General features: G+C 40.3%; 1 protein-coding gene across 2 annotated transcripts in view; it reads right to left on the reverse strand.

Annotated features, from left to right (window-relative positions):
* Window positions 1-8,974: 8,974 nt before the first annotated feature.
* Window positions 8,975-14,200, reverse strand: part of fech (ferrochelatase) — a 63,013-nt gene continuing 57,787 nt past the window's right edge. For both annotated transcript variants that reach the window (XM_038790571.1, XM_038790570.1), the window contains exons 10-11: window positions 11,451-11,510; window positions 8,975-9,288 (exon numbers count right to left, since the gene is read on the reverse strand). In XM_038790571.1, the coding sequence (XP_038646499.1) occupies window positions 9,154-9,288; window positions 11,451-11,510 (195 nt within the window). In that variant the 3' untranslated portion in view covers window positions 8,975-9,153. The remainder of the gene's footprint in view (window positions 9,289-11,450; window positions 11,511-14,200) is intronic.

Raw genomic sequence — 14,200 nt, forward strand, 5'->3', positions numbered from 1 at the left:
GATGGATATCTGTTTGAGTTCTATAAAGTTTCCAGGTTGCTGGGGCCACTCCTGGGAAAGGCTTTTAATGAGTCTAAGGAGTTGGGAGTGCTCCCCCCAATGTTATTGCAGGAATTGATTTCCCTTATTTTGAAGTGGGATAAGGATCTGGAGAGTTGTTGGTCGTATAGGCCAATCTCCCCTTTAAATGTGGATGCAAAATTGCTGGCAAATTACTTGGCCACGCGCATAGAGGATTGTGTTCCAGGCGTAATAGGGGAGGACCAGGCAGGATTTGTAAAGGGACGTCACCTGATGTTCAATATTAGATGGCTCCTAAACGTGATAATGATGCCAGCAGAGGGGCGCGAGGTCGAGGTGGCCATGGATGCAGAAAAAGCCTTTGATTGGGTAGAATGTCCTGGGAAGGTTTGGGTTCGGGCAGTGATTCGTGGACTGGGTCCGGTTGCTATATCAAGCACCGGTGGCGAATATAAGGACCAACCGGGTTCAGTCAGAGTATTTTAGTCTGTGTAGGGGGACAAGGCAGGGGTGTCCACTCTCCCCACTACTATTTGCCTTGGCCATAGAGCCTTTGGCAAAGACACTTAAGCCATCAAACATTTGGCGAAGGATAGTGAGAGGGGAAGTGGAGCATAGGGTCTCGCTCTATGCGGACAATTTGCTTCTTTACATAACAGACCCGTTGGGGGGAATTGCAGGAATAATGGGGATACTGGAGGAATTTGGTTGGTTCTCAGGTTACAAATTAAACATGAGCAAGAGCGAGGTCTTCGCAATCCAGGCAAGGGGGCAGGAGAGGAGACCGATGGTGGGAGAGAATTTTAGATACCTGGGAATTCAGGTGGCAAGGGACTGGGGTCAGCTCAATAAGTTACATTCGAGCAAATGAAATGGGACTTCCGCAGGTGGGAAGTGCTCCCGCTGTCATTGGCGGGGAGGGTACAGACTGTGAAGACGACAGTCCTCCCAAGATTGCTGTTTGTGTTTCAGTGTCTCCCAATCTTCAACCCCAAGGCATTTTCAGGAAGGTGAACACTTCGATCTTGGGTTTTGTATGGGCTGGAAAAGCCCAGAGGGTGAAGAAGGTCCTTCTGGAATGGGGGCGTGGAGATGGGAGCTTTAGGAGGTGACAGCGGGCAGGGATTGAGACATTTGGGGATCTCTTCATTGAGGAATGTTTCCCGAGCCTGGAGGAGTTTGAGTTGCTGGGTGGGAATGGATTTCGGTACCTGCAGGTATGGGACTTTGGCCGGAGGCAGATTCCAGGCGTTCCTCGTCTCACCCTAAGAAGTTTACAGGATAAGTTGATGTCAAAAACAGGGGTTGGGGAGGGTCTCAGAAATATATAAGGAATTGATGGAGCGTGTCTCGTGAGAACAGGGATGGGAGGTGCTGTTGAAGTAGCTTGGTGATACACCGTGCTGTATCCCGGATAAATATCAGCTGGGAAACCCTGGAGAACGACCCTTCTCTTCAAATATTGCCATGGTATCTTATAACTCCATCTAAGGCAGATGTCTCAGTTTAATGACATATTCAAAGGCAGAGCACACCCTCATTATATACTTGTGTCAGCCTAGGTTTTGTATTGTTGCTCTGTAAGATGAGTTGAACTTTCAAAAATGACAGAGAAACAAGAATCTTACAAACTGAGGCACCTTGTTTCTTGGATTATTTTGAAACTTTTCCATTAAATATACAACTCCTAATTTATATGTATGTATGTCTCACAAACATGTTCTGAAGTGAATTGTTCTGGCAAAGTACAAGTATCTTTTATTTTGTATTTTATTTTTATATTCTTTCCCACAAGCGCGGTCACACAATTTAATGTATTAAAATAATGATTTACTTACAGCATTACATAATTCAATGCGTTTGTTAACTATTGGCAAGTGCACCATTCTCATTAAAAACAAGGGTTTCAGGTAAACCAAATTACAACGGTTTGATTCCATCACTTCATGTTAAAGCCATGGCTAACATATTTTCTCCATTTTGTTCATTTTCAATTTCAAGCTTCACATAAACGATCACCATCAGAAATTTAAGATAATAACAAATGTGTACTTTTAGGTCATAAATCATCTACGGTAACACAGCACACAATTAATATCAGTCATTATTTCTATATAGTTATTTTAAAGATTATGTGGCACTTACAGTCCAGTAACTGCCATATAGAATCATGGAAATTACAAAGTGAAATACAAGGTATTTATTCAATATGAAAGGTTCCAAGGCAATAACCTCAGGATGCCATTTGATCATCAGGCAACTGATAACTTGCTACGGTTCATAACTTTAGAAATTTTAATTTCATATGATTTCCCTTACCACTGTAAAGTCTGTTCTTGTGGTTTTTTTCCAGTGTTACTGGAGCATAACAAATGATTCAAAACTAAGGGTATTTTTCATTTATAATATATTCAATCTATGATGGCAAAAGTGGATCAAATGATGCCTGTAATATTACTAAGTTACTTGCAATAATGGTTTACAGATATAAATAAAAACAACGGTAAACCTATGGTATGCATTAAAATGTGCATTGCATAAATTAGCAGTGTTGTGGGAACTGGGTTTTGAGAGGAGTAAAAATGTAACGTTCCATCAAAACAATTATCTGAAAAGGCATTTTCGTGCTCAAATAACCTTCATGGCTCCATAATTAACAGCCGTATCAGAACATGATAAAATTAATTCATACAAAACAGGCTACTAAAGGAATTACAAGGTTTTTCCTCAAATTCACTGTTACACTTTTTCAGAATTCAAGTCGAATGGTTCACTCGCTTTTGCCAATTTACAGAAAGAAATGGAATGCTACATTAAGGTAATAAAAGTACAGTACTGTACGATGCTTTTATTGCTCCAAAGATTCTCCCAATTTAATTCAGCATGGTCACTGGCATGAGTGAACCCCAATCTTAACTTGTGTTGTCATGTAGTTTTCTTTCCCATCTGTACCAGTGTTCATTTTGAAACACTGAAATTAAGCCAAAGTGTTTTTCTGTCCATACCAATAAATGAAAATAGCTTATAAACTGCACTTTGTAAATTATTTAGGATAGTCAGTTCAGATTCTGCAGAAGCAAAAAATATCTTGTAGACCTGTTACATTACAGGAATATCAATGAGCAGGAAATTGCATCTATATCATTTGTTCAATGCAGAGCATGAAACATCATTCTTTTAAACTGGAATAAAGTTTATAATGTTAACAGATCATCAATTCTCTTAAAATAAAATACACAAACAGCTGGCGCTAAAAATGATTGTTAAAACCTTTGACTAGAAAAATAATTAATCAACAAACTGTTGCTTAAGGAAGCCCCCCAAAAGATTATAGAAGAAAAAAACCTGCCATTTGCTTCAGATAATGAGGATTAATTTTCTTTGCTCTATTTCTTTTAAAATCAGAAATTGCACTTAACACTGCCATTGGAGAATTTCATGGAACGGAGTAAAGGGAGCAAGTTAAGAATTAATTGCAATATATGTGACTCTGTGATAAAGTAATGAGGCGATTTAATGAGGGCAATGTGGTTGATGTCGTGTAAATGAACTTCCAAAGGTTTTCTGGTACAAATGCCACATAATAAATTCACAAGCAAACATGAAGCCCAAGGGATTAAAGTGGCATTACGAATATGAAAATGGCAAAGAGACAGAAAGCAAAGAGCAGTGGTGAATGGTTGCTTTTCAGGCTGGAGGATCGTGAAACCCCCCCATAAATCAGTATTGGGGCCACTACTCTTTTCAATATATTGTCATGACCTGGACTTGGCTATACAAGGTATAATTTAAAAGTTTGAAGATGGTACCAAACTCATAAAATGTGAAACAAAATTAAGGATAGTAACAGGTTTCAAGAGGTTCTGGACAGACAGGCGAAATGCATAGAAAGCTGGGAATAAAGTTAGTTGTGAGGAGCGCAGCCACTCGGAATTACCGCCCCAGGATGAGTACAAGTCAGGCCCTTTAAGTTAGTGTGTGTGCAAAGGCACAAAGAAAAATTTTAAAGGCTGATTCATATTGACCATGTACAACAAAAGAACAATTAGGAGGAATGTTGCATGACACATGAAATTTGATGGAAATATGAAGTGATTCAATATTGGAAGATTGAGAAACAATAACGTGTACAATTTTCAAGGAGGTCTGAGAATAGAGACCTGGAGATTCACATACATACAGACCCTGGGCTTTGTAAATACAAGTATAGAGTAAGAAAGCAAGGCTATTATGCAAAACTTTCATAATTCATTAGTTAGGCCTCAGCTGGAGCACTGTGTCCAGTTGTGGACCCTGCACTTTAGAATGGGTGTCAAGGCTTTGGAGAGGATGCAGAAATTTCCTAGAATGGTACCAGGGATGAGAAACCTCAATTTGGTGGTGAAACTAGAGTAGTTGGGATTGTTCTCCAAGATCAGGAAAAAGTCAGGGGCAGATTTAGTCGAGGCACTCAAAATTATTATGGTTTTGATACAGTAAATATGGAGTAACCATTTCCCTTGCAGACACGCCAGAGGAAACTGATTTAAGAAAATTGGCAAAAAGGTGGACAGATGAGATTTATTTTAAATTCAGAGCGAGTCATGATCTGAAATTCAGTCTAAAAGTGGGGTGGAAACAGATGGAACAGTAAATTTTCAAAAGGATAACTAATTGAAATGAAAACATTTGTAGGGGCAAGAGCAGGGGAGTGGGATCAACTGGATAGGTTTCAGACAGTGAGTACAGGCATGTTAGATAAAATGGCTTCCTCCTGTGTGTTGGATTTCATGATCAACTTTGCTTAAAATTATGGGAAAGAAGTAGTCTTAAATGCCAAATCTAAAAGTAATTCGCTCAACCTAAACAATTCCAAGGTTAAGTCTGAGACAACTTCACATTCCAGCTTATTTTTTTTTGATTCTCAGCCTTTAAGCAAAGCTGATAGGAAAGAACTACTCGCACAGGATATACCGATGGGCAAATAAAACTCCTTTCCAGAACTGTGTAAATTGATGGTTAAAAGTAATGTAAAATACATAGGTGAGGAAAACAAGTCCAGAAGGAGAGTTAAACTAGTCCAGCTTATTGAATATTTGAATTTACACAGCAAACAATACCCAAATACATGTGTAATGACGCGTTTCCTTTTCTACTGAGTTTCTCTGTAGGGTGAAATTGTAATGAAGTACGTCCAGTGCACAGAAGCATATTTCCTAATTCATACTGAAATCTCAGTAACTGCTTTGCAGTCTGAATGACTCAGCTCCACTATCCATTTTCCTAAAAGCTACACCATTTTATTTATTCCCTTTACATTTCATAGAAACATGAGGCACTGTTTCATAAACAAAACATAACACATAAAAAAGGGCTGAATGTCACAGGATATATAGGCCAAGATGCAAGGACAGTAAAGGCATCTATTTTTCCCCTCTCACCAATTCAAATAATATGTACATATAAAACTATTCATCTTGTTTCTGTGCACGCAAAATGACATATCACACATTGCAGTGAGAATAGATTACCCTCAATGAAAAATAATCTGCATGTCTTGACATTAAAACCTGACATTTCCCAGAAAGAGATTTTCAAAAATTTATACGGCAAATAAGAGCGAAATGAATCAGGATGATCCCAACTCGCAAGCTGCAGTATGAGTTGGTAAATTATAAACAATACTGTTATCCACCGGAGGTCCCCAAGGCTTGACTCCACCAACCCACATTTAATTGTGAACCTCGTCAAAAAGAAAAAGGAGACTTTTGTACAGTCTAGAAGGGTGGGGACGTCAAAACCCTCGAGTAGTATAAAGAAAGTAGGAAGGTACTGAAGCCGGAAACTAGGAGGGCTAGGAGGGGTCATGAAAAGTCTTTGGCAAGTAGAAGTAAGGTGAATCCCAAAGCTTTATATTCATATGTAAAAAGCAAGAGGGTGGCCAGGGAAAGGATTGGACCACTTAATGACCGTCGGGGGAATCTATATGTTGAGCCAGAGGAAATGGGCGAGGTACTAAATGAGTACTTTGCATCAGTGTTCAACAAAGAAAGGGACTTTGTGGAAGATGATTCTTGGGTAGTGTGTATGGACAGTCTGGATCACGTTAACATCGAAAAGGAGGAGATATTGGGTCTTTTAAAAGATATTAAGGTAGATAAGTCGCCTGGGCCGGATGGGATTTACCCTAGAATACTGAGGGAAGCAAGAGAGGAAATTGCTGGGGCCTTGACTGACATCTTTGTATCCTCATTGGCTACAGGCGAGATCCGAGAGGACTGGAGAATAGCTAATGTGGCACCGCTGCTTAAGAAAGGTAGCAGGGATAATCCTGGAAACTATATGCCGGTGAGCCTCACATTGATAGTAGGTAAATTATTGGAGAGAATTCTCAGGGACAGGATTTATACCCATTTGGAAACAAATGGACTCATAAGCAATAGCATAGTTTTGTGAAGGGGAGGTCATGCCTTGATAACTTGATCGAGTTTTTTTGAAGAGGAGACAAAGATGATTGATTAGGGGAGGGCAGTGGATGTTGTTTCCAGGACTTCAATAAAGCCTTTGACAAGGTGCCTCATGGCAGACTGGTACAAAAGGTGAAGTCACATGGGATTAGAGATCAGGTGGTAAGATGGATATAGAACTGGCTCAGTCACAGAAGGCAAAGGGTAGCAATAGAAGGCTGTTTTATTGACTGGAAGTTTGTGACTCGTGGTGTTCCACAGGGATGTGTGCTAGGGCCTCTGTTGTTTATAGTGTACATAAACGATTGAGGAAAATTTAGCTGGTCTGATTAGTAAGTTCGCGGACGACACCAAGGTTGGTGGAGTGGCAGATAGTGTTGAGGATTGTCAAAGATACAACAGGACATAGATAGATTGGAGTCTTGGGCAGAGAAATGGCAAACTGAGTTTAATCCGGACAAATGTGAGGTAATGCATTTTGGTAGGTCTAACATAGAGGGGAAATATACTGTAAATGGTAAACTCTTGGGAATATAGAAAGTCAGAGAGATATGGGCGTGCAGGTCCACAGATCCTTGAAGGTGGCAACAGAAGTAAACAAGGTAATCAAAAAAGCATATGGAATGCTTGCCTTCATTGGATGGGGCATCAAGTATAAAAACTGGCAAGTCATGCTACAGTTGTATAGAACCTTGATAAGGCACACCTGGAATATTGCACACAATTCTGGTCGCCACACTACCAGAAGGATGTGGAGGTTTTGGAGAGGGTGCAGAGGAGGTTTAACAGGATGTTGCCTGGTCTGGAGGGTGTTAGCTATGTGGAGAGGCTAAATAAACTCGGACTGTTCTCATTAGAGAGGCAGAGGTTGAGGGGTGACCTGATAGAGGTCTACAAGATTATGAGGGGCATGGATAGAGCGGATGGGCAGGTATTAATTCTCAGGGTGAAGGGGTCAGTCACCAGGGGCATAGGTTCAAGGTCCATGCGGTGAAGTTTAGAGATGTGCAAGGCAGGGCTTTTACGCAGAGGGTGGTGAGTGCCCAGAATGCGTTTCCAGGGGAGGTTGTGGAAGCAGATACATTAACGCCATTCAAAAGGAATCTTGACAAACACATGGATAGGATGGGTATAGAGGGATATGGAACAAGGAAGTGCTGAGGGTTTTTGGCAAAGGTTGGTATCGTGACCGGTACAGACATGGACGGCCGAAGGGCCTGTTCCTGTGTTGTATTGTTCTTTAATATCTCTTGATTTAGTGCCATAGTGAAAGCATGTGCATTTTTTATTTGGTAAACAGTAATTTTGCACATAGGTTTTGCAATAGATTGATTGAGAGTGTGTCTGTCCTTCACTCTACCCTCAAAAAATGATGTTATCGGGATTGTCTGGTCAGGCGATTGCAGGTGGGGTATACTTTTTAACCTATTCATTAGTTTTAAAGCCTGATTTTAGCATTACATATCTGAATAGCAGTTTCCATTTCATTTTGTCGAGAATGGTTTTTCAATGGCCAATGTTTCTCAAAGATGCTTCGCCTTAAATGAATGGATTCAAATGGATTAAATCAGAAATACAAATTAATGGGTTAGCATCATCTTGGGAAATACTAGGTATACGATTGTTCAGAATTTTTGTCCATAAATATGGGTTTCTTAAAACAACAATTTCTACCAGGTGAGGTTGTGAGAGATGTGCATGCCAAATATCCACATACTACTGAGACAGTCACACAGAGTTGGGCCGGTTATGTAGCCAGAATGCCTGACACTCACTGACCAAAGCAAATCCTCAAAAGAGAGTTCAAGTCTGGAATGCACTCTCTTGGTGGTCGAAGGAAACACTACAAATGAAAAAAAAAATGAAAATCGCTTATTGTCACGAGTAGGCTTCAATGAAGTTACTGTGAAAAGCCCCTAGTCGCCACATTCCGGCGCCTGTCCGGGGAGGCTGGTACGGGAAACAAACCGTGCTGCTGGCCTGCTTGGTCTGCTTTAAAAGCCAGCGATTTAGCTGAGTGAGCTAAACCAGCCCCTGGCTGGGCACTCTGGATGTTTCACTTATTAACTTCAAGTTCTGAGACAAGGTTACCCAGAATCGTAGTACCTGGTGCAACCAAATGTAAAATGTTGTGGTCTCCTTCAACAGCAAGTGCATTTCAGAGGCAGAAGGAGAAGAAACCGCAAGCCAACAACTTGACCAAAACTCAATGGTCTGCGGTCTCTTATTATATTTTCAGCTGAATCTTGCAGGCACAGGTCAGCAGAAGCAGCCACTTACATACCCACCAAAACACTACTAAATACTGTAATGATGAACATGGCCAAGGATGAACAAAACAAGATAATCGCTACCAAAGTACATGTGAATCATGTTCAAAGATTTAAGGCCCTCGCCCTCATAAAAGTGAGGGAACCAAATAAGAAAAATACACGAAGGAACTGATGGAAATTAAGCTTCCTAATCCATGCACAATGCTTTGAGAATAGTGCAGGTCGACATATTCATAATATCTTCAAAAGTCTGTTTATTAAAGCAATAAAGGATGCAGCTTCAGAAGTGACGACAATCTTAAAATTGAGATTTAAACTCAACGTAGTTATCACAGCAGAAAATAAAACCAACCAAAGTGACCATCTGATCAACCATTTTCTGAATAGCCAAAATTTTTTAGACAAATGCCATTTCAGAGATTTTGCTGAGCAAAAAATGCCTTGGTTTCTCTACATGTTGGGTTAACACAGAGTGGGCAACGTAGACTCAACTGTCTGGAAGACGTTTCTGCTGATTTTAAATGCGTATTTACCAAATCTGCCAGAGCCTAGAAAAAAAGAAATCGTATTTAATTCAATTAAACAAGCAGTTTTACTCAAAGACCATTAGTATCAGTCAATAAGAACACATTTACTACCAAGTAAGGTATGTGTCAAGCCATAAATTGTGGGGTTATACAATTCAACTGCTGATGATCCCAGTTTTAGGCTGTTAGAAAAAACCTTAAATCAGTCCCATTTAGCATGGCCATAGGGCCACATGTTTGTGGGCATCTCTCCCAACCAGGGCACCAGTGAAAAATACTTTTCACTGTACGTCGGTACATGTTTCTGGAAAGAAACGGCTTGAATTTACATTATACTTTCACAAGCTTAGTGCCCCAAAGCACTTTATAGCCAATGAAGTACTTTCGAAGAACAGCCTCTGTTGTGTTGTACGGATGCCAAACATTTGCAGGCAAAAACATTGCCCAGTGATATGACTGAGCTCAGCTGCGCCACTATGAGCAAGTGACCTAACATTTGCTATTCAGCGTTATAAATGACAGATGACAATTTAGCTGATGCAGTGGAGGACTGATGATGTCTCTTGAACTGACTCCTGTATGGCTTCAAGAGAGACCATAAAATAAGAATAGTGCAAAGTATAAGCATGTCTAATTTTTTCAAAAGCCATTCTGCATACAAAAAGACCAAAAAGTTCTACTGGATCTTCGATTGCTTAATTTCAATTATTTTTCTCACCACTATCTTACCCATCAACCCCTCTACACACTAAAAGACTCAAAATATAAGTAACATACAGCACATAATTTATCCATTTCAGAGCTACTGGAATACATTAATCAATATACAGTGCTTCCCTAGGGAACAGTAGTTCCCTAGATTCTGTACCCTCCATTTCCATTTTACATATACATTTTAGTGCAGAATGAAATGCTACTATGCTGCACTGCTTTTGAACACAGTGAGAGATAACATTTAACAAGATCTCAAATTCGTTAGCATGTCAATTGTGGCTTAGTTCGTAGCACAGTCGCTTCCAAGTCACAAGATTCCGGCTTCAAGTCTCACTGTATAGCTTAAGCACACAAATCATGATGGACACTCCAGTCCAGTATTAAGGGAATGTTGCACTGTTGGAAATGCTGTCTTTCAGATGAGACGTTAAACCCAAGCACCATTTCCCTGTACGGGTGGATGTAAAAATAAATTCCTGCCATTATTTCGAAGAGTGGTCAAAATTTAACCCTCAATCAACATCACTATCATGATCACATTGCTGTTTGTGGGAGTTTGCTGTGTGTACATTAGCTGATGTATTTCTAACACTCCAACAGTGACTACATTAGCACTTGAGACGTCTGGTGGCTGCGAACAAATGCAAGTCCTTCTTTCATTTAGTTCACCATTGTAGACAAGCTACATCATATGTACATATACACTCATGTCACAAAGTCACTTATTTATTTTGTAATTTATTTAAAATGTTATCGGTAATGGATTTCTTTAACAAAATATAGATGCACATGTATCAGGGCGATTGAACTGAATTGATTGCAAATCGACTCCAATCTTTCATTAAAGCCAATTTATTGACTGTCCGTTCGGCCTCTACTCAATAATGAGCATTATGTGGTGAGAGAACGAGCAGAAAAATGCATCAAAATCAATATTACATTTTAGAGGGCCTCTCAGTGAAGGGTAAGAATAGTTCAGTAAATGTGACTTCGGACTAACCACTATTTTTATTTTATCCAACTTTCAAGAAAACACATAGCAAAAAAAGTCCAGCTAGTGTTAAACTATAGTGATATCGATACCCAGTGATGCAGTAAGGATAATACTCGAAGATTTATTATTAGTATACTGCTGGTATTAGTCACTTTGTAGCTCAGGCAATGATCAAATTATTCATTGCTTTGGACTTGATAAAATGATTAGCTAATTTAAGACACTGGAAAAAATGTTGGAACATCCTGCCCAAAGGTCTGTACCACTTGGACTGCAGCAGTTCAAGACAACAGTTCACCACCTTCAATTACAGATGGGCAAAAAATGCACACATCCCATTAATGAATAAAATAACTCTTTCCCTCTTAAACTGACAATGGACCTGTAATCTGAAAAGTATTCCTTTCAGAAAAATAATCACACCAGGGTTAATATACATTGCTTTATAAAGTTATACAGAATAAAAATACATCACCTTTATAAAAAGTTGATTTCCATTAAGTGACTCTGCTCGTCTAATATTTTCAACACCACACTGAAATGGGTATCATGGAATGCAAAAAAGTTAGTTACTTCGAAAAGCATCTCAGCAAAACATTCAGTTCCAATTCTACACACATCTCATTTTTAGCAGTCTAACTAGCAATGCATCAGCTCACTGCCTTTACGCCACTGCGGTCAAATTCAGCTCAGACTGATTAAATCTTTTCTTTCTGCTGGTTTTCAGATTTTCACATGAAATTGATTCAGTCTCAATCCGAAAGCCCATAGCATAAAAGTGTCTCTAACATAATATTCGTCCACAATCTCACTCTCTGGCTTTAATAAAATTTACATGCTTGTAAGAAGGCATGTCTTTTAGCTTGGGGTTAGGATACAATGATGAGGCACAATAACAGGAGGTTTGATACTGTAGCTGTATTAAGTGACAAGTGATTGTCCAGAGACACTGAAGGAAGTATTTAATTCTCTGAATTCTTCATCCCAATGAGCACAAGAGTCATTCATCAAATTATTCAATAAGGGAGGGAGACAGAAAACAAGAAACTATAAGCCAGTTGGCTGAACATTGTCATCGGGAAAATGTTAGAAGCCATTAGTAAAGATGCTATAGCAGTGCTGGGGCCTCAAATTTTACAATTTATAAAAATGACTTGGATCAAGGGGCTGATGGCTGCAAAATTTGCTGACCACACAAAGATAGATAGGAAAGTAACTTGAGAGCGGCACAGTGGTGCAGTGGTTAGCACTGTTGCCTCACAGCGCCGAGGACCGGGTTCAGTCCCAGCCCTGGGTCACTATCTGTGTGGAGTTTATACATTCTCCTGTGTCTGCGTTGGTCTCACCCCCACAACCCAAAAGATGTACAGGGTAGGTGGATTCGCCACGCTAAATTGCCCCTTAATTTAAATTTTTTTTTAAATTTAAAAAAAAGAGAAGTAACTTGGGAAATGGATGTAAGGAGACCATAAAAGAGGCATCGACAGGTTACGGTTAAATTTGGTAAATGGAGTATAAAGTGGGCAAATGTGTAATTGTCCATTTTTGCAGGAATAAAAAGGAATAAAAGAGGAGCTTATTAGCTAAACGGTGACAGATTGCAGAGTTCGGAGGTGCAGAGAGATTTGGGTGTCCTAATGCATGAATCACAATAAGGTAGCATATAGGTATAACAAGTAATTACAAAGAACAAAGAAAATTACAGCACAGGAACAGGCCCTTCGGCCCTCCCAGCCTGTGCTGATCCAGATCCTTTATCTAAACCTGTTGTCTATTTTCCAAGGTCTACTTCTCTCTGTTCCCCACCCGTTCATATATCTGTCCAGATGCATCTTAAATGATGCTATCGTACCCGCCTCTACCACCTCCGCTGGCAAAGCATTCCAGGCACCCACCACCCTCTATGTAAAAAACTTTCCACGCACATCTCCCTTAAACTTTTCCCCTCTCACCTTGAAATCGTGACCCCTTGTAATTGACACCCCCACTCTTGGAAAAAGCTTGTTGCTATCCACCCTGTCCATACCTCTCATAATTTTGTAGACCTCAATCAGGTCTCCCCTCAACCTCCGTCTTTCGAATGAAAACAATTCTAATCTACTCAACCTTTCTTCATAGCTAGCACCCTCCATACCAGGCAACATCCTGGTGAACCTCCTCTGCACCCTCTCTAAAGCATCCACATCCTTCTGGTAATGTGGCGACCAGAACTGCACGCAGTATTCCAAATGTGGCCTAACCAAAGTCCGATACAACTGTAACATGACCTGCCGACTCTTGTACTCAATACCCCGTCCGATGAAGGCAAGCATGCTGTATGCCTTCTTGACCACTCTATCGACCTGCGTTGCCACCTTCAGGGTACAATGGACCTGAACTCCCAGATCTCTCTGTACATCAATTTTCCCCAGGACTCTTCCATTGACCATATAGTCTGCTCGAGTTAGATCTTTCAAAATGCATCACCTCGCATTTGCCTGGATTGAACTCCATCTGCCATTTCTCTGCCCAACTCTCCAATCTATCTATATTTCGTTGTATTCTCTGACAATCCGCCTCGCTATCTGCAACTCCACCAATCTTAGTATCATCTGCAAACTTGCTCATCAGACCACTTATACCTTCGTCCAGATCATTTATGTATATCACAAACAACAGTGGTCCGAGCACGGATCCCTGTGGAACACCACTAGTCACCTTTCTCCATTTTGAGACACTCCCTTCCACCACTACTCTCTGTCTCCTGTTGCCTCCTCCAGCCTCTTCTATTAGGAAAACTAATAGAATGTTATCATTTATTGTGAGGAGAATTGCTTACAAAAGTAGAAAGATTATACTTCAGTTGTACAGGGTATTGGTGAGAACTCATCTGGAGTATTGTGTACAGTACTGGACTCTTTATTTAAGGAAAGATGCGATTAGGTCAGAAGGAGTTCAGAAAAGGTTTACCAGACTCATACCAGGAATGGGCAGGTTGTCTTATGTGGAAAAGTTGGAGATTTGTATCCACTGGAGTTCAGAAGAGTAAGGGGTGACTTGATTGAATCCATTAAGACGCTGAGGGACATTGACAGGGTGGATGTGGACAGTATGTTTCCTCTTGTCAGGGAATTTAAAACTAGGAGGGTCATTATTTAAAAATAAGGGGTCGCTCATTTAAGACGGAGAGAAGGGATATTATTTTCTCTCAGAGGGTCGTGTGTCTCTGGAACTCTCTTCCTCAGA

Source organism: Scyliorhinus canicula, chromosome 3, assembly GCF_902713615.1.
Source record: "Scyliorhinus canicula chromosome 3, sScyCan1.1, whole genome shotgun sequence".
Taxonomy (NCBI): domain Eukaryota; kingdom Metazoa; phylum Chordata; class Chondrichthyes; order Carcharhiniformes; family Scyliorhinidae; genus Scyliorhinus; species Scyliorhinus canicula.